This window comes from Myxocyprinus asiaticus, chromosome 2 (assembly GCF_019703515.2).
Source record: "Myxocyprinus asiaticus isolate MX2 ecotype Aquarium Trade chromosome 2, UBuf_Myxa_2, whole genome shotgun sequence".
Classification (NCBI taxonomy): domain Eukaryota; kingdom Metazoa; phylum Chordata; class Actinopteri; order Cypriniformes; family Catostomidae; genus Myxocyprinus; species Myxocyprinus asiaticus.
Genome location: NC_059345.1, coordinates 26,973,303 through 26,997,853, shown reverse-complemented (window position 1 = coordinate 26,997,853; position 24,551 = coordinate 26,973,303). Strand labels below are relative to the sequence as shown.

General features: G+C 38.2%; 2 protein-coding genes across 6 annotated transcripts in view; both read left to right on the top strand.

Moving 5' to 3' along the window:
* The first annotated feature begins 680 nt into the window (after nt 1–680).
* LOC127411812 (PHD finger protein 23B-like) lies at nt 681–12,957 on the top strand. 4 transcript variants are annotated; one of them, XR_007892349.1, is made up of 8 exons: nt 681–1,206; nt 2,386–2,417; nt 2,504–2,596; nt 4,665–5,280; nt 9,166–9,201; nt 11,049–11,105; nt 12,357–12,443; nt 12,822–12,957. XR_007892349.1 is itself a non-coding variant. In XM_051647632.1 (7 exons), the coding sequence occupies exons 1-6, from the start codon at nt 1,179–1,181 to the stop codon at nt 11,099–11,101; spliced, it is 858 nt and encodes a 285-aa protein (XP_051503592.1). In that variant the 5' UTR covers nt 681–1,178; the 3' UTR covers nt 11,102–11,105; nt 12,357–12,590. The 4 variants fall into 4 exon arrangements, 3 of the variants coding, with proteins under 3 accessions (XP_051503592.1, XP_051503585.1, XP_051503575.1); XM_051647632.1 differs by lacking the exon at nt 12,822–12,957 and having other exon boundaries at nt 12,357–12,590; XM_051647625.1 differs by lacking the exons at nt 11,049–11,105; nt 12,357–12,443; nt 12,822–12,957 and having other exon boundaries at nt 682–948; nt 1,070–1,206; nt 9,166–10,422.
* Nucleotides 12,958–21,535: 8,578 nt separating this feature from the next.
* The window catches only part of LOC127409767 (phospholipid scramblase 2-like), a 30,172-nt gene continuing 27,156 nt past the window's right edge, over nt 21,536–24,551 (top strand). Inside the window, exons 1-2 of one of the 2 annotated variants that reach the window (XM_051644549.1) lie at nt 21,536–21,755; nt 22,499–22,577. In XM_051644549.1, coding sequence (XP_051500509.1) covers nt 22,565–22,577 — 13 coding nt within the window. In that variant the 5' untranslated portion in view covers nt 21,536–21,755; nt 22,499–22,564. Of the gene's footprint in view, nt 21,756–22,448; nt 22,578–24,551 lie in introns of both variants that reach the window. The other variant, XM_051644560.1, reaches the window with a different exon arrangement.

The following is a 24,551-nucleotide window of genomic DNA, read 5'->3' as shown; positions in this document are numbered from 1 at the left end:
TTTTTTTTTTTTTTTTTTTTTTTTTTTTAAAGAAAAAAGAAAGAAAGAAAGGGCAAGTCAAAATAAACTTTTGTGGTAATCAGGATTAGTCCACATATGCTGTCAGTTAAGCTTAACTTGTATTGAACCCGGAATATTCCTTGAACTGATTACTGAGTGGAGGTTGTCTCTAAGTCAGAGACCAACTGGTAGAGTTTTGCAGATATAAATAAAAGTTTTTATTTAGTTGGCCAGTTTCTCCAGTGAGCCAAAATATTCTGGGATTTAACAGAGCAATAGATTTTTTGAGGCACTTTTCATCTATTTGCAAAAGCTATTTTGGCCTTCCACTGGTTTCGGTTCAATGGTAAAACGTCACTGGCAACCGAAATGAATAGTAAAACTGCTCTTATTGATTAATTGTTGATTATTGAGTTGTTATTAAAATGCATAGAAAGATTACAGTTCAAAAATGTTGATTCGTTTTGTAAATGCGCAAGCATTAGGAGATTAAACTGATAAACTCAATTTCCCATGAACACAGCGGACCACCGATCAGCGCAATGAGTCATGGGATTTGTTGTTTATTTGTTACTTTTTGTCAATGCCGACCTGCCCGCTGATCTCATAAGCTGAACTACATGTACCATGAACCCTTAATAAACTACTTGTACGTAACAGCGGCAATTTGACCACTAGGGGGTTCTTGAGGCAGTTTGACATCGACGACTTTACAGAGGCGACACGCAGGCGTCTTCTTTTTTTTTTTTTTGTGAACTTTGGCCGTTTTTTTAAATTAGTATAATTGCGCAGCCGTACAATTTATGCAACTATTATTCTTTTTAAACGAAAATAATAATAAAAATGCTGGATCCGGGGTTTTACCGTTGGCTGTCTTTTACTTGGTGGTTCGTTAGGTAATTGAACTGCCAGCTGGATTGTTTTCGCAACGCTATTTGCTGGCCAAATGTAAGTTTATTAATCTTTCCAGAGACTTCGAACCCAGCTTCATTTTCTTCGACCAGTTAGTAAATCATATAAACGTAAGAACACGAAGTTCATTCGTCGTTTATATCTTTCTGATGCCCAGCTAACTAGACTTCAACTAGTCAGCCGAGGCTTGCTGAGCCCTAGCCGGGCGAACATAGACGCTGCTCAGTGTCATCGCAAGTGAAGAGGACTGAGTTTATTAGGCGACAATGCTTGAAATAATGTCCGAGCACCAAGGTAAGGAAACCCCTAAGGCCAATAAATAAAACATTCCAACTTTAAACCTGTTGTGATAGGCAACACCCATCATCGTTCCGATTTAGCAGAGTCAGCTAGCCTGCTAAGAGCTTTATTTCTGCAGCAACTCGAGATACTTTGTGGTTCAGCACACTTATTTCTTTAATAACCTTGATTTATTGCCAGTCACTTTGTGATTTTGTTTGTGGCGATGAAGAAGTACTCGTGATTTTAGAAGACCGCGTTGATTATGCTAGCTTCTCTACACTAGATCATATACGGATTAGCTGAGAAGCTTTGTGTAATGAAGTGAAATTGTTAATCTTGATGCCGGCCGGGCCAAAATATGTTCGATTGTGGTCATTCCAATTTCAGCAACTCGTTAAAATGATTAAAAAGGAGTTCGACCACCGTCATTAGTTCAAATGATTTAACGCCCGAATGGACGAAACCGCAGTTACGCAGCGTTGCGCATTGTCGAAGTTCACCAGTGATCATTTTAACCAGTTGCCTGCGTAAAGTATTTTAAATGAATATACATTTCAGCTGCACTACGGTAGTTTTAATACCCTGCTTTAAAGCAAATATGTTGCTGTTTTAAAGCGGGTAACTGCTTAGCGTGGAAGCATTTCTCTGCCTGACTGCAAGTCTTTGTTATACGCTTGTTATGCCGCGGTAAGTAGATTACCAAAATGTTGAGTGTCCATTCCTCGAACACTTCTTCGCCTGTCTTGTCGTCAGCTTTTAAAATGTAATCAACCAGAAATGCTTTGGACGAGATTTCAAGGCAGTGAAGTCAACCTGATCAGTGTCGACGTCGAGAATAATCCATAAACCACATGCGGCGGTGCCTTCTCGCCTTTATCGCTATTTTAACATCCCGCTCTTATTTAATTAGTTTAGTTTTCTCCACAGTTAAAGTCGGTCGAGGTGTGTGTGTGTGTGTGGATGTAAAATGGTGCCCCTGCGCAATTGAATTGTATGCTTCAAACAGCAGGGTGTCGGGAGTGATAGCATAGTTAGCGCGTCAGCATACTGTCGAAAACGACCTTTCTGTATGGTTTGTACGACAGAAAACAAGGAAAAGACTCGAAGTGCAGCGTTTATCTGACCAGAGCAATTGAACCAGTTGTAAATCCACACAAAAATGTCATTCTTTCCCCCCTTTTTCTCCTACAGATTCATTACTGAAGTGCAAAGCAGAGGCTCTGGTAAGTCAAACAAGGAAATACGACCTTTACCCTACAGATGGCAGTGTTTGTCATAATGCCTGCTAATTCATTATGTTCATGTTTAGCCATCAGAGCGAAGAAAGAGGACAGTAGAGGACTTCAACAAATTTTGCAGTTTTGTTCTTGCATATGCAGGTTACATCCCTTCTCCAAAGGAGGTAAGAACGGTGTCTTGTTTTTACATTTACATGTGGTTTTATATTTAAATAAACATTTACGTTTCCATCTAAGTTTTCACTGTGATGATTTACATATTTTCCTTGATGGATTAGTGCTGATGTTCATTTACCTCTGAATATCCTCCTTAGCCCTGGGTTAGTCTTAAGCCCAAAGTATACTTTGGTCAGACAGGACGCATGATGCAAATCTCGTCATCAGCAGAGTGCACGAGTACCCTTTGAAAAGGCAGAATGCACATGCGCCTGGCATTATTTGCACTAATTAGTTGGTTCACAAGGTTGCAACGCTCACATTTGAGCCATTGCTGTCACGAAGAAGCGCTAGAAGATGAAATCGCTACTAAACATCAGTGCCTATGTCACAAAGCAAGATTAAGCAGCTAGCTAGATAAGTTTAAAGAACACCTATTATGATTTTCAAATATTACCTTTCATGTAGTGTGTTATATAGCTGTTTGTGAATGTAAAACAGTCTGCAAAGTAAAAAAAATCAAAGTGCACGACAAATGGGGTTATTGACTCCCAAAAGAAAGAAAAAATAAGTCTTTATTAGTGCATACCATCAGTCATTTTCCAATTGCTCACATTTTTATTATTCAATAGTGTATTAATGTCTATAGTATTAAAAGATATTAAGTTAGTAAATTAATACTAAAGCTTTTAATTTAAATTTTTTACATTTCAAATCAAGATATGAAACTTAAAATGACTAGCCTGAATGTTCTTGTTGTGTGAGAATGTATTATAGTTATTCATGATATAGTCATCATTCGTGTTGTGTGAATGTGATTTGATTGATCATATTTTTTTAACATCATCTTGTGCTGTGTTATAACTTTAAATTTGTATAATTTATCATAATTTTCATAAACATCTTCAGTGGAGAAGTAAATCTCGCCGACTTTCTCGCAAGACGTGACTCACGCTGTCTCGCTCGCAATTGGCTGTTCACTTCATTCATGTGAGCGCGCCTGTGAACTAATAACCTTGGGATCAAACTCTGAATCGATGAAGTTGGTAATGAGCGTCTTGATACCACTTAACCCTAATGAAGTCTGATTGGATTTGGTGAGTTTTATCAAACTAAAACCAATCCTGGAATCCAGAATTTGTTCAGCTTTTTTTGTGATACATGGTACAGGAGATGAAGGTAAAAACAACAGCTGATGTTCAAGTCAAGAGCGCATATCTGAGGAGGTCTGGAGATACCTGCATTTGTATAACACGAGTCTGAACGAATATAAAGACATCTTTATGGGTCTAAACTCCTGAAGAGAAAGTCTGGTGGCTCATAACAGTTGTAGCATGCATGCACCAACCACCTGTGTATGCACGCACAGTTATATGTAGTATACTTTGACAGGCTCACGTTCGACTGTACGCAGACGCTGACAGTTGCCGTCAAAATGAAAGTATACCTAGGGCTTTAAACCCAAAGTATACTTTGGTTTTGATGCGAACCCTTAACGTATGTTTACAGTCTAATAGCCTTTCAAGTATACTCCATTTGACTGTGAACGCATACACGGCGGTTGGTGCATGCGCACTATGACTGCTATGAGATACTGGACTATTTCTCTTCAGGAGTTTAGATCCATAAAGATGTCTTTATAGTTGTTCAGACTTGAGGTATACAAATGCAGGTATCTCCAGACCTCCTCACATACGCGCAATTGACGTTCACATCCACTGTTATTGTTTGCATCTTCATCTCTTGTTGTTTACCAGCAATTACATCATCATGCACTTCCTGGTGAAAGCAATGGTTCAGTTGTGAGTATTGCCACCCTGTGGACCCACTAATTAGTGCAAATAATTACAAACGCATGCACATACTGCTCATTCAGAGTACGCACATTTAGAAAAATTGGGCCGTACGCGTTAAGTGCCTGAGCACCCTGCTGATGACAAAATTAGCATTTGCGTCTAACCGAAGTATAGTTTGGGCTTTAATGTAGTATTCCTAAATGTCAGTAATAGCTTTGTTGTTGACCAAAAATTGTCAGATCTGTCCAGAGTGAGATTTTGTGCCTGCCTCTGTCTATAGGAAAGACCATGGTCGCCAGCATCGTCCAGTTCTCCAAACAGCTCTGGTGCTTCAGGTGAAGGAAGCATTTTAGGTGAAGCAAGTTCTAACATGACTGCCACCTGGAGTCATGGCACATCGAACTTGCATACCATCCACACCTTTGTTCACAAGGCCCGTGCCAATAAGAGTAACAAGGGCATGCGCCGATTACCTTCTGACAGCACCATGGTTGACAAAATGTGTTTAAAAGACTCTATCTATGAGAGCCAGGTATCCAACAAAGCTGAGCGCAAAAAGGACAAGAAGCTGAAGCGCCTTTCTCTAGGTTTGGGTGTTGGTGACCACTGTAGCAGTGGTGGCGAGAAACGTGCGAGGATCAAGCGCAGTAAAAACCCCAAACAGCCCAAAGCACTAAAGAAGCTTAAGAGCTCTGCCCACAGCGAGTCAGACTCTGAGACTGGTCTCGGCCATGGTGAGGAGCACTCGAGCCAGGGAGCAGGGGCTGAGCACAGGCTACAAGCCCAGGGTACAGCACTGTTGAAAGAAGAGACGGAGGAGGCCACCAGAGAAGCAGAAATGAGCTCCAGTGAAGGAGAGACTTGGATAGCGGATGAAGATATAATGGTGGAGTCAGGTGAGTGGCTTTATTTAGATTGCGATCTGATGAAGATGTGAACAGGTGTGCTTAAAGGAATAATTTATGAAAAAATGAAAATACTGTAATTATTTAATCAACCTAATGTCGCTCCAAACATGTATGACTTTCTTTTAAATGTGGAACACAAAAGGAAACATTTAAAAAAAGACTTTAACACGGCTTGTTGTCATATAATTAAAATAAATAGAGACTCTGCAGTAAACCACAATAAAGGTATCAAAACAGACCAAAATTTAATTTGCTATTCTTTCAGAAGTCAAATCATTGATGAGCTGAGTATGTGGCACCCAAATCAAATTTAGGGACTACGGCACAAGTTTGATATCACGATACAAGGAGGAACCAATGAGGTTTAAAGTTATTGATGTTCTTGCTTGTCTCTTGACCAAACTTCATGATGTCAAATCTGAGCTGTAGTCACCATATTTGGTATGGATGTGGCTAGGGCTGGGCAAAAAATAATATCACTGTCATGGAAACCGGCAATGAGGCCAGATGAAGCTCTGTAGCAGCTAGTTATCCGGCTGATATGATTTCGTTGTGTACCAAACAAGACAGCACTGACAATGCAATACAGATATCAATTTAACACAACGACATCTCCAACATCAACACAATTGCTGTTTATGTACTATTTAGTTAGTTTTTTTTTATGATCCATAGCTGTCACAGGCAAGAAAGGATTTGTTCTTATCCTTGTGATGTTTATTGGTGGTTGGCAATCCAGTTTATGGTGCATTACTGCCCCCTGCTGAGCTGGATTGTGGAGTGAAAGAAAGTGTTTCTGTGGAGTCAAACATCTGCTGAAGATGATGAAATTGTCTAAATTGAATCGAAAAGAGGTCACACACCTTATGTAAGATTAAATCCTAATCTGATTGTACTTTAAAAGGTAGCTTACCCTCTGGAGTTTACTTGTTTCTTGAGGTCTAACAAACCAGTGGAATGCAGTTCTGCCCCCATTAATGGTATGTGTAACAGATAAACAGATGGGCGGGAACCGGCTGGACAGTCAACATAAAGGTTTAATGATATAAATGGCCACGCCCTCCTCGTCACACTCCTCCCCTGCCCGATTCAGGGACAGGGGCACCACAGGTCTGACTAGCTCCTCCCCCCATCTCCAGAGGGGAGACGCTGCCCTTCCGGCCGTTCTGTCAGCCGGTGGTCCACCCCGCCTCCTGCGAACCTGGAGGGAGAGACGAGTGGAGGCGTAGGGAGAGGAAAAGGGCGAGCGGAGACACAGAGAGGAGAGAGAGAGAGAGAAGAACTTGCTCACCAGCTCCCAGATGTGCTGTCGCCTGGTCCTCAACCGCTCCTCTGCCCTCTGGTGGACGCCAGCTTGCTCCTCCCCCAGCGGACGGAAGGAAGTCCTCTGGCCCCTGGCGGACAGAACCGCTTCTCCCCTTCCTGGCGGATGCCAGTGGCGAGGACTCCGTGACAGCGCATCCCTCCTCCCTCCCGGGTTCCGGCACCGCTGTAACAGATAAACAGACAGGCAAGGAGGTGGCGGGAACCAGCTGAACAGTCGACATAAAGGTTTAATGACATAAATGAACTTAAAACAACATAAAACATAAACAGAGACGCACAATGCGGGCGTGTGCATCTCTCTCTCGAACCGGCGTCTCTGGCTGCCCCTTATCTCGCTCTCCCGCTGATCAGCTGATTCAGCGCCGGCCGTGCTCCATCACGGCCTGGCCACAGCCTCTTCCTCATCACAGTATGAAATGTATATCCTGATAAATATTGTTATCGAACGATATGAATTTTTTAAATAATTTTTTGCCCATATCCCCCCAGCCCTGGGTGTGTCATACTTAATTCACTTATAAGTGAATAACAACTCAAGGCCTATTCACACCAAGCCCGAATTTTTTTTAATATACCCTGGTCTTTTGTCTTTATGTATTAATGCAATTCATTTGGACTAAGCTCATCATAAAATATTGCATAAAAAGGTTGCCGAACCTCACTGCTTTTTTAATGACAGGATATTCCTGTAAGGTTGCTCATTTGCTCGTCATGCACAAGAAACTTTGAATTCAGTACAAATATGCAATAATTAAAAGAAAAGACAGTGAACCAGTATTTCCTTTCTAGTATTTTAATGTTCTGGTGCATTATATTTTATACTATATCTGTTTTTACTTAATGTAGATTATTCCAGATGTATTTGTATCACTGTACCTTGTGTTATATTATTCATGTATTAAAAAGAGAAGCTGGGTTTGGCAGTTCGTTTGGAATATACTTTTAGCTAAATACATGTGCAAATATAAAGACATGGGAGTCAGGATTTATATTAATCAACAGCGCTCTTTACTCACTTTCCAACACATGGAAAGAACAGTTATGCCAACATAGGTAAATAACTGCTTTAACCATGTTAAATATATTAATCTCATGCATTGACAGCACTTAAAGGTCGGTGTCGGTGCAGTAAACAAGAATAAATAGGTTTGTAGAACAGTAACAGCATTACTGTACTGTACAGGGTTGAAATAGTTTTTCATTTTATTCATTTCAATCTCAGTGTGAAAAGACCTTGCGTCTGCAGTTCATCTTGCTAATTCGTCATGGATTTGGTCTGAACACGCCTTTACATTTTGTGACTTCAGGAAATTAAATTATTTTTTGAGTGAACTATTTCTTTAATGTAGCTGCATTTTAGGGGCAGTGGTGGCTTGGCGGTTAAGGCTCTGGGTTACTGACTAGATGGTCGGGGGTTCAAGCCCCAACACCACCATGATGCCACCATTGAGCCCTTGAGCAAGGCCCTTGACCCCATCTGCTCCAGGGGCGCGTATCATGGCTGACCCTGCACTCTGACCCCAGCTTAGCTGGGATATGTGAAAAAAAGAATTTCACTGTATATGTGCAAATAATAATGTGTGATAAATAAAATAAAATTTGGAATTAAATTCAGAGTAAATAATGTGCAAGTAGTTGGATTTGGAAAATGGGAAGATGTTAATATGCTTATGCAGAATTTTACACTGATGCTCTGGACTACACCCATGGACTCGTGTTTGTTGTTATCTAAAAAGAAAACGAATTGCCAAACCTCGCTGGTGTTTTTGATGCCGTGAGAAAGTAACAGGCACAATAATAAACATATTAATGTACATTAAGACAAAAAAAAACAAAACATAAGCAGTCTTTCAGAAACAGAATTGTTTGCAGTACAAAGGGTTCTTGAACTGCAATTATTTTTAAGTGTATCATTTTCAGGGGTGTGTATCAGCTGCACGTCCAATGCCTGTATTTGCCAGTTGATTAGCACCACTAACAAGCTGGATTGAGCAGCTGCATCGATTGACAAAAAGCTCATCTCATTGGTCAATCAGTTTTCATTACAGTCGGAAGGAAAAAAAAAAATCTGAACACCCCGTAAAAACCTTCGGATTGTCGGTGGACGATTTGTCAGACCCCGTGTGAATAGCGCCATCAGAATCCATTTGATCCCATTCAAAAGCTTGTTCGAAATGAACAATCACACCGATAAAACTGGTTTGTTGTGAACAGGCCTTCAGTCACAATTCACTTTTATTGTATGGAAGGAAAAAAAAAAGCAGTGTCAACATTTTTCAGAATTTCTCAGCAGAATTTGTGTTCCACGTAGGAAGTCAAGTCATATGGGTCTGGAATGTCATGAGGTTGAGTAAATGATTACATAATTTGCATTTTTGGTGGAACTAACCCTTTAATACATTTCAAGATTAATTTTTAGATTGTCAGAATGATACCTAACTTTATGCTTATAGGAATCGTGACCTGTCAGTCTTTATTTACTTCAATATGAATTTACAATTAATTTTAAAAAAAGTTTACCAAAAAAAAAAAACTCTTTTCTTACAGGGGACGATTCGTGGGACTTGATCACCTGTTACTGTGGTAAACCTTTTGCAGGACGGCCCATGATTGAATGTAGTCAGTGCAATGTGTGGGTGCACCTCTCTTGCGCCAAAATTAAGAAGTCTAATGTGCCCGACATATTTAACTGCCACAAATGCAGAGACTTTCGACGGTCAAGTCACAAAAAAGACACTTAAATGAGGGTGCTCATTTCCTCAAAGCTTTGAATGTTTCCAGTCTTTTTTTTTTTTTTAATTTGACACCTGTTTGATATCCCTCCCTTGGGACTAGTTGCTCCCTACATATTTTGCAGTCAAAGCTCTCCATTACAGGGACAGTTCACTGAGAAATAATGTTTTGAATTGGTCTCTTAGCGAGTTAGTACCCTGTTTAATCTGCATGCTATTTGGCTGAAATGTCCTGAGTAACAACTCCAGCAGAGCAATCAATTGTAAAATATCCTTTGTCAACTCAAATTTTTTGGTGTTTGGTATAATTAGCTTGCATGTTTTGATAAGTGGCACTAAGTGGGACATCCACCCTACAGCTTCCACAGTTGTCTACTGTGTTATGTTATTCTGAGCACATCTTGCTGGGATTTAATTAAAAAAGAAAATCTTGAGTAAAACTATACAAAAAACAGGAACTTTGTTGATTAATAAAAGGAATATTTAAAAATGTGTTATGATTTTGCCAAAGTGATATGATAGAGTTTGTGTTATCACTCAGTTATTTGAAAAATGTAAAATACGTAATTTCTTAGTGAACTGTCCATTTGATAATTTTTATTTTTTTTTATTGGGCCACATGCCTTTGTCTGAAGACAAACACTCATGTAATTTACTAGTCTGAACATTAATAATTTCTAAATCAATTGGTTATGTACAGTTGACTCATGTACTTTGTCGAGGAAGCTATCAGTTTTTTTAGTCTTCAATTACTTGCACAACATGGTGTTCTAATTTTTGTTTTGGATGTGTTAAGTTGACTTGTAAAATTTCAGTTTTGTTTAATGCTCAAGTGAAGGCTAGATTAAGAAGCTGTGCTTTACTGAAGCTGTTGAAGCTGTCCCCAAATTAAATGGTTGTAATTATTGCTTTCAAGAAGTGTTTGTGGGTTTTAGTTGCTGAGATTTGGTGCAGAGTACTCATTTATGCTACAAGCTCTTTCATTTGAATTAGTTTGGAGACTATTGTTTGAATATTTGATTTGTAGTTTCTTTGTGACGGGGGGGGGGGCTTCTTCCCCAAAAGCCAGACCTCTCTTGCCTCACGTTTCATTCTGTAAATATTGCAGATTTTGAGAAGTGTACATATGTGAAAGTGAAGAGAAAAGCAAAGCAAATGGTATATCATTTTTTTTTTTTTATAATCTGATAGTTCTTTACCTAGAGAAATAAAACTTATTTACAGGGCTTCAAATGTCTTATTTTCATAATCTAACTCAGTGTTTTTGTGATTTAAAATGAACTGAAAAACATTTGACCAGATGGAAGTATTTTGTACATTTTATTTTGCAGCAACACAGGTACAGTGCCTGTCAATTTACATCCCGTTAGAAGATGCTAAGATGATAATTGAAAATCATAAATACAAATAAATAAGTCACAGTACATAGACCTGAGATGCAGTAACTTAATAGAAACAAAAGTGAAAATGGACCCAAACAATACAATGTATTAAACTACTTTTTAAGGGTTTAAGTAATCTTGATCACTCTGCATCATATTCCTTAAACTCTCCAGGTTCCTCCTGATACAAAAAAGAAAGATCTTGAGAGTAGTGATGGGATTTATGTTGTCTGTCTGGTTCAATTGCATGTATCTCAGCCTGTGTGGTTTTCAGCAGTTGAAAAAGTTAATGCTCGTACCTTTCTGCTCCTGCCAGACAAGTGTGAGCTGCTAATGGGGTCCAGAGGAGCAGTGATCCTTCGCCTATAGTGAGGTAAAGATTGTGTAAATGCATTTGATCACATGATATATTGGCTGTTATGGAGGACTAGGAGTGACACATGAAAAGAAAATCACTTTACACATTGACATATACAGTACTGTGCAAAAGATGTTTCACAAAAGCATTTGTCTTAAGATTGTTAATTATATCTTCAGCTTTAGTGTGTCAATATGAAATATAAGTGTTAGACTCCCAAAAATTACTTTTGTAAATAGAAATTATTAGAATAGAAGAACAGGGTGATCTGCAACAGATGTCATGGCCCCCATAGACCCCCCCACTGAACATCATGTCAGTCTGGGATTAAATGGAGATAAAGCAATTGAAACAACCTAAATAGAAGAACTGTGGTGAATTCTCCAAGAAGCTTGGAACATCCCATCTGCCAACCAAGAAAAATGTGTCCAGGTGTACCTAGGAGAAATGCTGTTTTAAAGAATTTTAGAAGTAGATAAATATCAATAAAATGTAGATATTCTAACTACATTTTAATGACAAGTTGTAAAATGTGTAAAAGTCAACAGCTCAACAACCCTACTTACCGCTTATCCTTGTTGTGACGGTTGCTGTTTGGTAGTTGCATGTTGATGTGTTCCATAGGGGAAAAGAAAGCAGGAGACTGGGCCGGGTTGGGTTCCCAGTCCTGAGTCATTTCCCATTAGTTTCCTGGGAACAAGTCTGCCAGATCAGAGAGCTTGTGTGGTGACATCTGATCCAACCTGTGATTGCTCTGCAGAGGATTGTCAGAAATAGAATTGTCAAACACAGGACTAGATTCTTGCATTATATAGTAACATTTCACAATAAGGTTCCATTCGTTAATATTAGTTAATGCATTAGGAATCATGAACAAACAATTAACTTTATTTCTATGGAATTTATCATCTTTGTTAATGTTAGTTAATAAATACAATTATGCATTGTTAATGTTAGTTCATAGTGCATTAATGTCAACAAAAACAAATGTAGCTATTACTACTTTATGCTGAAATTAACATTAAGATTAATAAATACTCAATTATTATTGTTTATTTTTAGTTCATGTTAACAAATGGAACCTTATTGTAAAGTGTTACTGATTAAATATAGGAAGTGTCAAAAAACGAATACAAATTGTAGGCCTACTGTTTGACATGTAAGAAATAACATGGCTTGTAAATATACACTATGAACATATAGTCCATATAGATGAGAAGTCATTAAGCATATAATTAAAGTGATATTTACTCTTTTTATTCGTAGTCTGTCCGGTGTCACGAAAGCACATAGTTCGTCCATTAAGTAGACAACCAGAATGAGCAGCAAACACCTGCAGCACATCATCTGAGGGTACAACAGCAGACAAATACTTTTGAAATGTATTTTAATATTTTATGATAAACTGCTCAAAGTAAATAAAATAAAATGTTTCTAGGTTGCATAAAAAGAACAAAATTCACAATTTAATTGAAGTGTTTTGGTTCTGATATTTACCTTCTCAGTGAATTATTTTGAAATGATGTTTCTTTAGGAGTTGTATGACAGTCCTTCCCTGTTTCTTCTTGTGGATGTGTGTTGCCTTGCTGTCCTCTTTGGCAAGGGCATGTCTGTTTTGGGTATTTGTAGACCTGAAGCTGGGGTGGGTTTATATAGGATGACAGAGATTATGGATAACGTATGTCTGTGTGTGTGTGTGTGTGTGTGTGTGTGACTTCACCCTCCTTACAGATTGGAACCTGATTAAAGCATCATCCTTGTTGTGTTGTGCTGTTGTTGGAATGTTCTAGTTCAAACTCAATTTAACAGGTTTTCAAAAGTGTAGCTGCTTTTCAGGGCCAAATCTCCACAAAATCTAAGAATTTGAGAATGAGTCAGTGCTTTATGATGCCATTATGAAATATCCAGAACCACTTTATATTTGGTTTAACTACTATGTACTTAAGAATTTGATACAATGTACTTACTATGTACATACATGTTGCTGCATTGTAATAACAATTAATGTGCACATATTTACAGTTACTACGCCAACCCCACTAACCCTAATCTAAACTTACCCGTAGCTCTACCTCAGTAGCAGCAAATGTGAATCTTGTTAGAATTTTGCAGAACAACATGTAGTTACATAATAAATATATTGTATGTACAGTGCATTCAGAAAGTATTCAGACCCCTTTTTTTTTTTCACATTTTATTTTGCAGCCTTATGTTAAAATGCTTAAAAATGAAAAAATGGTTCACATCAAATCTACAATCCATACCCCATAATGACAAAGCAAAAATCAGATTTTTGATAACTGCAAATTTACTAAAAAGAAAAAACTGAAATATCACATTGACAATTATTCAGAACCTTTTTTTCCTTTTTCTCCCAATTTGGAATGCCCAATTCCCAATGTGCTTTTAAGTCCTCGTGGTCACGTAGTGATTCGCCTTGGTCCGGGTGGCAGAGGACAAATCCCAGTTGCCTCCGCATCTGAGACCATCAACCCGCGCATCTTATCACGTGGCTTGTTGAGTGCATTGCCACAGAGACATAGCGTGTGTGGAGGCTTCACGCCATCCACCGCGGCATCCACGCACAACTCGCCACGCGCCCAACTGAGAACAAACCACATTATAGTGACCACGAGGAGTTTACCCCATGTGACTCTACCCTCCCTAGCAACCGGGCCAATTTGGTTGCTTAGGAGACCTGGCTGGAGTCACTCAGCACGCCCTGGGTTCGAACTAGTGAGCTAGCGAACTCCAGGGGTGGTAGCCAGCATATTTTACCACTGAGCTACCCAGGCCCACTAATTATTCAGAACCTTAATTCAGTACTTAGTTTAAGTACTCTGGCAGCGATTACAGCCTCAAGTCTTTTTGGGTATGATGCGACAAGCTTTGCACATCTGTATTTGGGAATTTTCTGCCATTCTTCTCTGCCGATCCTCTCAAGCTCTGTTGAGTTGGATGAGGATTGTTGGTGGACAGCCATTTTCAGGTCTCTCCAGAGATGTTCAATTGAGTTAAAGTCCGGGCTCTTGCTGGGCCACTCAAGGACATTCATAGAGTTGTCCCTAAACCACTCAATTGCGTTGTCTTGGCTGTGTGCTTGGGGTCATTGTCCTGTTGGAAGGTGAACTTTCAGCCCAGTCTGAGGTCCTGAGTGCTCTGGACCAGGTTTTCATTAAGGATTTCTCTGTATTTTGCGGTGTTCAGCTTTCCTTCAACCCTGACCAGTTCCCCAGTCCCTGCCACTGAAAAACACCACCACAGCATGATGCTACCACCACCATGCTTCACCATTGGGATGGTATTGCGCAGGTGATGAGCGGTGCCTGGTTTCCTCTAGACATGACGCTTGGAATTGAGGCCAAATAATTCAAACTTCATTTCATCAGACCAGAGAATCTTGTTTCTCACAGTCTGAGAGTCCTTTAGGTGCTTTTTTTTAATGTGTCTTGCACTGAGGAGAGGCTTCTGTCTGGCCACTCTGCCATAAAGCCCAGATCAGTGATGTGTTGCAGTGATGGTTGTCTTTCTGCAAGTTTCTTCCATCTCCACACATGATCTCTGGAGCTCAACCAGAGCGACCATCGGCTTCTTGGTGACCTCTCTTACCAAGGCCCCTCTCCCCTGATTGCTCAGTGTGGCTGGGCGGCCAGAACTAGGAAGAGTCGTGGTTGTTCTAAACTCCCATTTAAAAATTTTGAAGGCCCCTGTGTTCTTGGGAAACTTCAGTGCATTTTTATGTAGCCTTCCCCGGATCTGTGCCTCGACACAATTCGGTCTCTGAGCTCTGCAAGCAGTTCCTTTGACCTCATAACTTGGTTTTTGCTCCGATATGCATTTTCAGCTATGAGACCTTATATAAACAGGTGTGTGCCTTTCCAAATCATGTCCAGTCAATTGAATTTGCCACAGGTGGACTCCGATCAAAGTGTAGAAACATCTCAAAGATGATCCAGAGAAATGGGATGCACCGGAGCTAAATTTCTTAGTGTCATAGCAAAGGGTCTGAATACTTATGTCAATGTGATATTTCAGTTTTTCATTATTAATAAATTTGCAAAGTTATCAAAAATCAGTTTTTTGCTTTTTCATTTTGGGGTAAGGAGTGTAGATTGATGTGAAGGTGTCTGAATACATTCTGAATGCACTGTATTTTAATGTTAGTAGCTACATAGTAGTAGAAGACACCCAGTATAAAGTGGAACTGAATATCCTTTTGTTTCATTGTATGAAAAGTAGTATATACACTCTAAACATGTTTTAATCTCTTTATTGCAATGTAAAGTGTAAGATTGCAAAGTAGCTATTGACGTTGTTTTAAGACTTGATCAAATCTGTGAATACATGCAATCCCACTCTAATCTCAGCTCCTTCGCAGTGTTTCATACACATTCTGAATGTTCAGTTATTTGAAGAAACTGTGTGTGGCCTGTTAAGATATCAGATAAATTTCTCACCCAATTTCACAGTACCAGAACACTGGATTACACACCACGTACACCAGAACTTTCTCTGTAAGGGGTACCTGAAGTATTACACACACAAACAAATAAAAAAAAAAAAAGCAGGAGAGGCCTCTATGGATGGCCTACCAGCAGTTGGACATGTTTCTCTTTTCCCTCCCTATACTAATTATTGCTATTTCTGGCAACTGGAGGCACCAGACATAGACTAGCTTTTGACAGACAACTCATGGTGGTGATAAACTATCCTTACTAAACAGGGCCAGTGCAACCCACCCAGATGTCTGTCAACACAGACTGAGAATATACTGATTACTCTAATTAGTGTAAAATGTGTGTGTCATTTTTGCCAATCTCCACCCCTTGGTTTTCTTCCCTGTAAGTACCCTGAATAGTCCTAAAAATCCTAATTTAGAACAATGCAAACTTAGAGTTCAAAGCCAGTCAAATCCATAAGCTGTTAAAAATGAATGTTTTTAATACCATGCTGGAAACACTGTTTAAAATATGTGCTGCGTTTATTATTCAAAGTTGTGCATGTGAGGGTATATAATGATCTTAGTGGATACCGATAGATTTGCCATGCAAGTCTCAGTTTGATGATGGTTGCTCATTTTCAGCACTTCACTGAGTGATTTAAACAGATCTTGAGTAATATGCAGGGGAAATATAACAGTGATAAGAAAGTAAAAGCATGGAAGTCCAGGAAGGTAACTGTAACCTTGTCTTAAGCAACTGCACGCAGCATATACAAAGTATAGTTTTTCATGACCTCGTAAATCTCAGAGATGTCTGTTTTAGATCTTTTCATCTGAAAAGCATCACAATCTAATTAACATCTGCTAAACTTCTTACACATCAGCTGAATGTCTTATTGACATCTGAGACATACTTATTGATATACGTCTTATAGACATATTGCAGATGAACAATCAACCTAAAAAAAATAATCCAGATGTAAACACACATCAAATAGACATCTGGGTGATGTACGTGTGCAATCAGGGATGATTTTGATTGCCGCTGGACTGTTTTCTGGTTCTGATCTCCTTGGAAGTAATGTAAAAACTACCGAAATGAGTGATCCAGACAGAGAACAAAACTATTTTAAGTGTTAGTTGGAGTAAAAATGTGCGGCTCCCATGTGCGGACCCTCTCCATGTAGAATAAAACAGCTTTTATAAGGTTATTGATATGACTGGAGTCTTCATTTTATTGTGATTGGTCGTGATTTACTACATATATTGCAAAATTACAATTAATGTCTTTGGGAGTTAAACTTTTTAATGAGGAAATAATTACTGAGTGCACCTTCAATGGGTGAGGCACTGTCAAAAGACGGTCATCGCGACTTAGTAAAGTATAGACGATATGGTGCCATATGTTTTGTTTTTGGGCAATGGAACACACTCACAGTGAAATCGTCAGGACTCGTACGACTTTTCTAAATTTGGCTAATTCGTATGATATCGTGCGACTGCACTTGTTTGAATTCCTACGACTATCACTACAGCCAGTGATGTCGCTGGACATCGTTTCCATCTAATACATGACAATTATTTGCTTCTGTCACACAACAGCTTCCTATCATGTTTACACACTCTACTGATTGGTTAAGTTTAGATAAGGGGTTTGGGTAAGGGCATAATATTAATAGGTATGTCCTTAACACCTCGTGCACAGAACTCGCGCTTACTTCCGCATTAGACATCCGGGAATTTGCACATGATAAAGCCGTACGAGTTTGTGAACAAAATCGTGCGAAATCATATGAAATAGCCAACTCGTAAATTATGTACGAATTTTCACGAGATCGGGTTGGCAATTTAATTAGTTAAATATCATATTATTTGCTAAAAACATATGGCAGTGCAGGTGAAAATGCTAGAGACCAGAAAAAGAAAACAGCCCAGATAGCATACATACTACATCAAGGTGTCTGTTTAAGAGTGTTTCATCTGGAAAGCATCACATTTTAATTAACGTCTGCTAAACATCTTAAAAATATCAGATTTGCAAACATTCTAAATCATAAATGTCTTAAAGAAATCTGCTGAATGTCTTATAGACATTAGAGAGGAAACATCTTATAGACGTATTGCAGTTGAGCAAACAGTGTAAAAAAAATTTGTCTTCCAGATGTAAACACACACCTCAAACAGATGTCTCAGTGATGTATGTGTGCTAACAGGGAGGCTTCTGTTATAAATTGTGGAACACTTCCATGTTCATGAAAAAGGTGAACTCTAATTGAATTCAAGGTCTTAAAACTTATTGGTGAAGTGTGTAATTTGTGTAAAACCATCAGACCAGCTACCAGCTGGTCATAACAGCTCATAGTGGTCAAGCTGGATTTTAGAACATGCTAGCTGGTTGACCAGCTAAGGGCCAGCTAGAAACCAGCCACCATGTTCTAAAACACAGCTACCAGCTTAAGCTGGATTTTCCTGCAGGTTTCTTGCATGTACACAATCGGCTTCAAGTCACAATTAGATAGAAATCTGGACTTTGGTTTTGCCATCTCAGATCTCTCTATTATATTTGGAGTTATTCCATTGTAAATGTGATTGCATGTTTTTGGTCATTATCATGTGAAAAGGTCCACTTACAGTTCAGCTTCAGCATTTTTATTTACACATGGCCTCACGTTCTCCTCAAGCACTCTTTGGAATAATGTGGAATTCATTCAGCGTTTCAATGGCAAGTTTGCCAACCTAGAAGCAGCAAAACAGCCTCAAACCATAGCACTTCCACCACTTTGTGCTTTATGGTTGGTAAGTGGTTATTTTCCTCAAATGGTTTGGCCTAGCAGGATGTTTGTAACTGTAGCTGTACAACTCCACAATGCTCCAGAGGTCTTCTCCATTAACTAGGTGTTGGAAGGCAAACTTCAATCTTGGCTTGACATGATTTTTTTCTTATTTATTTATTAGAGCAGAGGCTTCTTCCTGGCTTACCTCCCATGTAGACCAGATATTTGCTTTCTCTTTTTAATGGTTGACTGTTGCATATTCACATTGATGGTCTGACTGATATGTGATAACATTTCCTAAAATATCAAGTGTTCAATTCAACAAAATTGTGTAAGGCAGATTTCGGATTTATGGGCAAGGTGCCCTATTACCACAAGAGGGTGCTATAACTAAATATTTATGTAACACTTCACTTGTTTGATGGTTTGTGCTATTGGATGGTTTCAATGGGTTGACGTTTGCCATTGTACTTTTTTGTAACAAAAATGTCAACGGGACAAATAAACACCAGTTTAAATCCGCACACTGCCCTAAAACGTCATATAACGTATATAATATATTAGTTCCACATTCTAAAGGTTGTAGTTTTTAGTCTATAACTTAGAACTCGTCAGTTCAATGAATGCTTGGACTCCGCCGATCTCTTTAACTTAATTGTGCTATTGATAGCTTTGTGATATTGCCGCCTCCAGAAATGTCCAACGAAATCGAACCTACAACAAACTTTATTGCGTTCTGAAAGGCAGTTTCAGCGTACTTAAAGGGATAGTTAATCCAAATATGAATATTCATTAATTATTTACTCACCCTCCTATTGTTTTAAACCAATATGACTCTCTTTCTGTTTTGGTTCACAAAGGGAGAGAAAAAAAAAGTTCTGCTCTGTGATGTCATACAAGAGCAGTGGAAGGTGACCACCGCTTTAAGCTTCAAAAGTATAATTCAGAAGTCTAATAAATGATTGTATGCGACTCATGCGTTGTTCAGTAAGGTTTGGTGAGAAACAAACCGAAATTGATAATTGATTATTTAGCTAAAATGTTCCATCTACCAGTGAAAATCTTTGCGTCCTTTTGAAGCTTAAAGAGGTGTTCACCATAAACTATACCATTGTAAGACATCATTCAGCTGAACATTTTTTTCAACATTCCTCCCTCTGTGTACCGAAATAGAAAGAAAGTCTTATCGGTTAAGAACAACACAAGGGTGAGTAAATAATTAATGTATTTTCATTTCTTGGGTGAACTAACCCTGAACGTACGTTCTATGTGGTGGTTTGGGATACAAACAGGTTATCATCAAAATAATAATAATAATAATAAAATTTAAAAAGGAAAAGAACATTAAGATTAGTCCATTTTAATAGCACAATTTCCCACGTTATTATCACCAAATCCTGTCTGTATCACAGAGATTTTCTGCCAGATTGAATGCTTGTGAGCCCTACTTAATTAAGCTGATAATAGTTCAGCTGATATGATCAGTAGGCACACACTTTTTACTTTATGTGGGTAGCTGACATGAAATAATTTTGAGAAGTTGGCATGTCCTGTGGTGTGATATGCCCTACTCCATCTCACACTTTTAAAAGCATTTTCTAATTTTTGTGTAATTACGCATGCAGCATTTATGAACTAATTGTAATTAAAATACTACATGGAATACTATTTTGTGATAATTTTTTACTTTAATAGCTAGCAGGCATTTCCCTATATTACAAGGCTAAGCACTTATAATGAGGGTGGGGTAAAATGTAATATACTTAATTGTCATGAAAATAATGTCAAAATGTAAACATCTTGTCCTAATGAGTTATCATTTTCTTAAACTGTAATTTCTTATTTTTGTCTTTTGATTTTAGAAAGAAATATGATCTGGATATGCTCCTGACAGGTTTCATGAGATTCATCTACATGGAGGACCTTTAGCCTATCTCTGTCGAAACACTAATGAATGATGATTAAAAACAGCTTTTACGGAATCCTGTTTAATACTGCCTCCTGTCGGAAGATAAATGACGTGTTCATACGTAGGCTACGTACAAAAGGGACGTTTGTGTCATAAAGCCTCATATTTCCATGACATGCCAAAAAGATCACAAACCGCTATTTGCTAAGTATGTTTTCCCTTATAAACGCTACCTTTGAGGATATAACGTAGCAAATCTGGCTGTTTGTTTAGTGAATGATTAAATACACTGTAAAATCAAAGAATTACAAAAAGCCTAAAGCATTAAAAGAATATTCTGGGTTCAGTACAAGTTACTTAATCGACAGCATTTGTGGCATAATGTTGATTACCACAAAAAAATATTTCAACTCGTTCTTCCTTTCTTTAATAAAAAAAAAAAAAAACAAAGAAGAAGAAGAAGCAAAAATGGAGGTCACAGTGAGGGACTTACAATGGAAATGAATGGGGCCAGCTTTTTGAGGGTTTAAAAGGCAGAAATGTGAAGATTAACATTTTAGAAAAGCACTTACATGAATTCTTCCATTAAAACTCATGTATTATTTGAGCTGTGATGTTGTTCAAGTCGGCGTTTTTGGGGATATCATGGTTTACGCTATGTCATAATGACAACGAAGTTGTAAATTGGATATAAATTTACACAGAAAAGGTTAGAAAGCGATTTCGTCATACTAAAAATATGTTAACACGCATATTGTTTATGTCTTGTGGGTAGGCTTTATGTTTGAAAAGGTTAGTAATCTATACGGATTGGCCCCATTCACTTTCATTGTAAGTGCCTCACTGTAACCCAGATTTTAGATAAAGATCTTCTTTATTTATTTCTTTGTAAGAAAATGAGGGACGAATCAAAATTTATGGTAATCAACATTACATTTACTCAAAACCCCTTTTAAGATGATTATATGAGCATAGCCTTTTAAATGTTATTTCCCAGAAACTGTGATCAGAGAAGAGGTGTTATAAAAGGCTATTTATGGTTCTTTGGGTGTTAAATGATTTTCACGCTTATTCTCTGTACAACAGTCTATACAATTTAGGCTATAGTCTATGTAATGTAGGTGTAGCGTAATTTTAAAAGAACAAATACCACCCAAAAATGCAAAATCTTCTTCCCTTTAGTTGACGTTTATTTGACGTTGCAATAATTGTAATAATATCCTAATTTCCTTGTAAAAGTAAAGCTTGTTTCTTAATAGAAGTATTGTGCCTTTCTCCGGGTTTCTAATGTAAATGCGTCAGAAAGGGGGAGGAGAATGATTCACACAAAAACAAATACTTCATGTTTGGGTGTAGTGTGGTTAATGCTATCAACTGCATTTGTAATCGGAAGTTTAAAGCGAAAGTAAAGAAAACTTTCAAAACATATTTTTTTCCCTAATATCCTAACAATCACTGCAACAAGGAACTGCTCTGTGAAAGATTTGTTCCCTAAGGCTTGTTTGTTTGAGGAGTATCAAGCGTCACTCAAGAGCTGGGATGTAAGTGTGTTTTCATGATGGATTATTTTTCATCCCCTTTTCGAAGTCTCGTCTACACAGAGTATTATTGTGCTGAAAGTCACTTTGCGGTATTTTTGTTAAACCTGTAGGCTATAGATATTTATTTTATTTTTTTATTATTTTTGTGCCTTGAGCTCAGAATTATCCACTCATAAAGTGTGTCAGTGACAGACAATAACTCAATTTTATGAAGCTACGTGTGTCGTTTACTCGCCTACTAACATATAGTGGTCGTCAAGTTCACTTTGTTTAACTAGCGACATTTGGATAAAGTTTTTTAATCAATTTTGAGGACGCTGTTATCACCAATGTTTACACTTTTCCCCGTTTTATTATTATTATTATGTTGCGTCATTGGTGTTGTCTTTGTGAGGAAACTTGACACCGTATGATAAGCACAAGCGAATATACGGTTTATATCCGTTGCCACACCCACTTGTTCAACGTCATAGCGTAATTGCTTCAGTGTGTTTCTCACTAACATACTGAGCACATTATTCAAGAATGAATGTCGACTGATTGTAAGATCCCACCTGGTTCATAACAGTTCTCGGATTGTCTCTGCGTATTCCCTTTGCTTTCACTTTTGCATTGTGTCTCGACCTTTAACATTTGGTCTTTTCATTCGAAGTTGGACTTCAGTTCTTTTGGGCCTGTTTTGCTTGTTTCCAGAACTTGTGTTTAACAAACAGAACCTCCCTACATTTTCTTCGCCCACGCAGTGATCCTGTTGCTGACCGACTGATCCTCCTATTGATTGCTGAAGAAGTCACAGACTTGCCATCAACATGTCAGGACCAGGTAATGATAATCTGTTTTTGTTTTTTGTTTTTTTTTACCTAAAACAGGTAGGACATGTCTGTGCATTTTTAGTGGTGGAAATGCATCAGTTAATGTGAGATTTGCAATACCTACATGACCTAGACATAGACTACCCCATTCATTGGGTTAATCTGAATATTATGCTAAAAATCCATCTTAAAATTAAAAAAAAATATCTAGAAGCCTGTTTATACATTTCCAACTGGTATGTGATTTGTGCTATTTGATGTATGTTGCAATGGACAAGGTGTGTGTTCTGGTGGAAAATGTAATTTTCCTAGAGGTCAGCGAAAGCAATGCAGGAAGCAAGGTTTACAGAATGGCTGTGTTCCACATTTATGGATTTCCACTGGCTGTGCAATTTTAAGTTCTTGGTATGAGCCCTTGCGTTATGAAATGTTAAACACATCTGGTCACAAATCTGTCATCTATCTATGGCTTTCATTTTATCAGTTGTTTCTTTTAGTACCCAATGCAATTTGGCTATACGGTCATAAGAGTGAATGTACAATGGTTCTAATGTGTTGTGTCGTCATTTTAGAAGTCTCACCTCACCATAAACTGGTCTCTGTACCTTCCACACTAAACTGCATTTTGCTGCTAAACTTCCTTAACATCAATATGGAGTAGATTGAAAGCATTTGATCTTCTCAACTACCCACTGAGTTTTTACAGTCATGTTCATGTGTCTGTGATTTTTATAATGCATGGCTTAGAAAACCTGTCAGACATAGTCACACAAAGTCTTACCTCAGTCTTTGTCTTGCACAATGGCCCAGTTAACACTAAACTGGAATTGCAAGAAATGGGAGTATCTAAATATGGGTGTGGTTTCAATGGGAAGGGTAGGAGTAGGAACCACTACTATGCATGAAGTCTTTTCTGATGATTGAGGTGTTGACATATATGACTGTGATTTAAAAACTATTTACATTTTTGGCAAGCTGTGAAATAAAGTTCCCACATCCACTTGTTTATTTCAAAATTCTTTCTGGAAACCAATGTATGAGAAGTCACATGATGCTATAGGCTCCAAAATGATGTTAGATGATTCAGTACTCCAAACAGTTGCACTTAGGAGAAAACGTTTGTGGATATCTGCATGCCTGGCTAAAATGTCATCTGTTTGAGTCAGAATAAGAAATTACTCTTTACAATTAGGAACATTACAAGATACTACGAACAGAAAGCTAACATGACGGAAGTGGGTTGCAATTCCATGTGGCAGGTCTTGAAAATCAAATTAGAAACGATCAAGGGCAGAGATGCAGTGGGTGTTTCCTTGGTCTTCCAGACAGCATTTACATTTACTCATTTGGCAAATGCTTTTATCATAAAGGTCATTCAATGGTTACACTTTAGCGGTTGACATAGTCACAGAAAGCATAAGAAAGCACACAGTCCAATCTTTTGAGAAATGCCTACCAGAATACCTTTTAAAACAACAAAGGATGGAACTAGTTCAGACATGCTTGTCTCTTCTTTTTCGCTAAAAATCTGTCCTCAAAGAATGCCCAGACCGTTCATCAGTCTGGATAAGTCGACTTCACCAATAAGTAGTGAATAATGAATGCGGCACTCCACATTAGTGCACATTATATCCATTCAGTAGCAGGGTTGGGGAGTAACAGATTACATGTAATGGGAATACACATTTAAAAAAAGAGCAAAATATTAGTAACTTTATCCCACTGCAGTTACAATTTAAATCGTTGGTAATCAGAATAGTTACATTCAAAAATTATTTGATTACTTTAGAGATTACTTTGCATTATATTGTCATTTGTTCCATTTAATATTTAGTGTATTCAGTTGGAAAACATTTATACATATAAATGATGCGATCCAAAGAGCGTTTGAACAGCGGTGAAACACTTTCTTAAGATGTGCTACATTCATACAACAGAGACGTACATTTGGAGCAGCAGAAACAGAAATAAACCTTGTAAATTG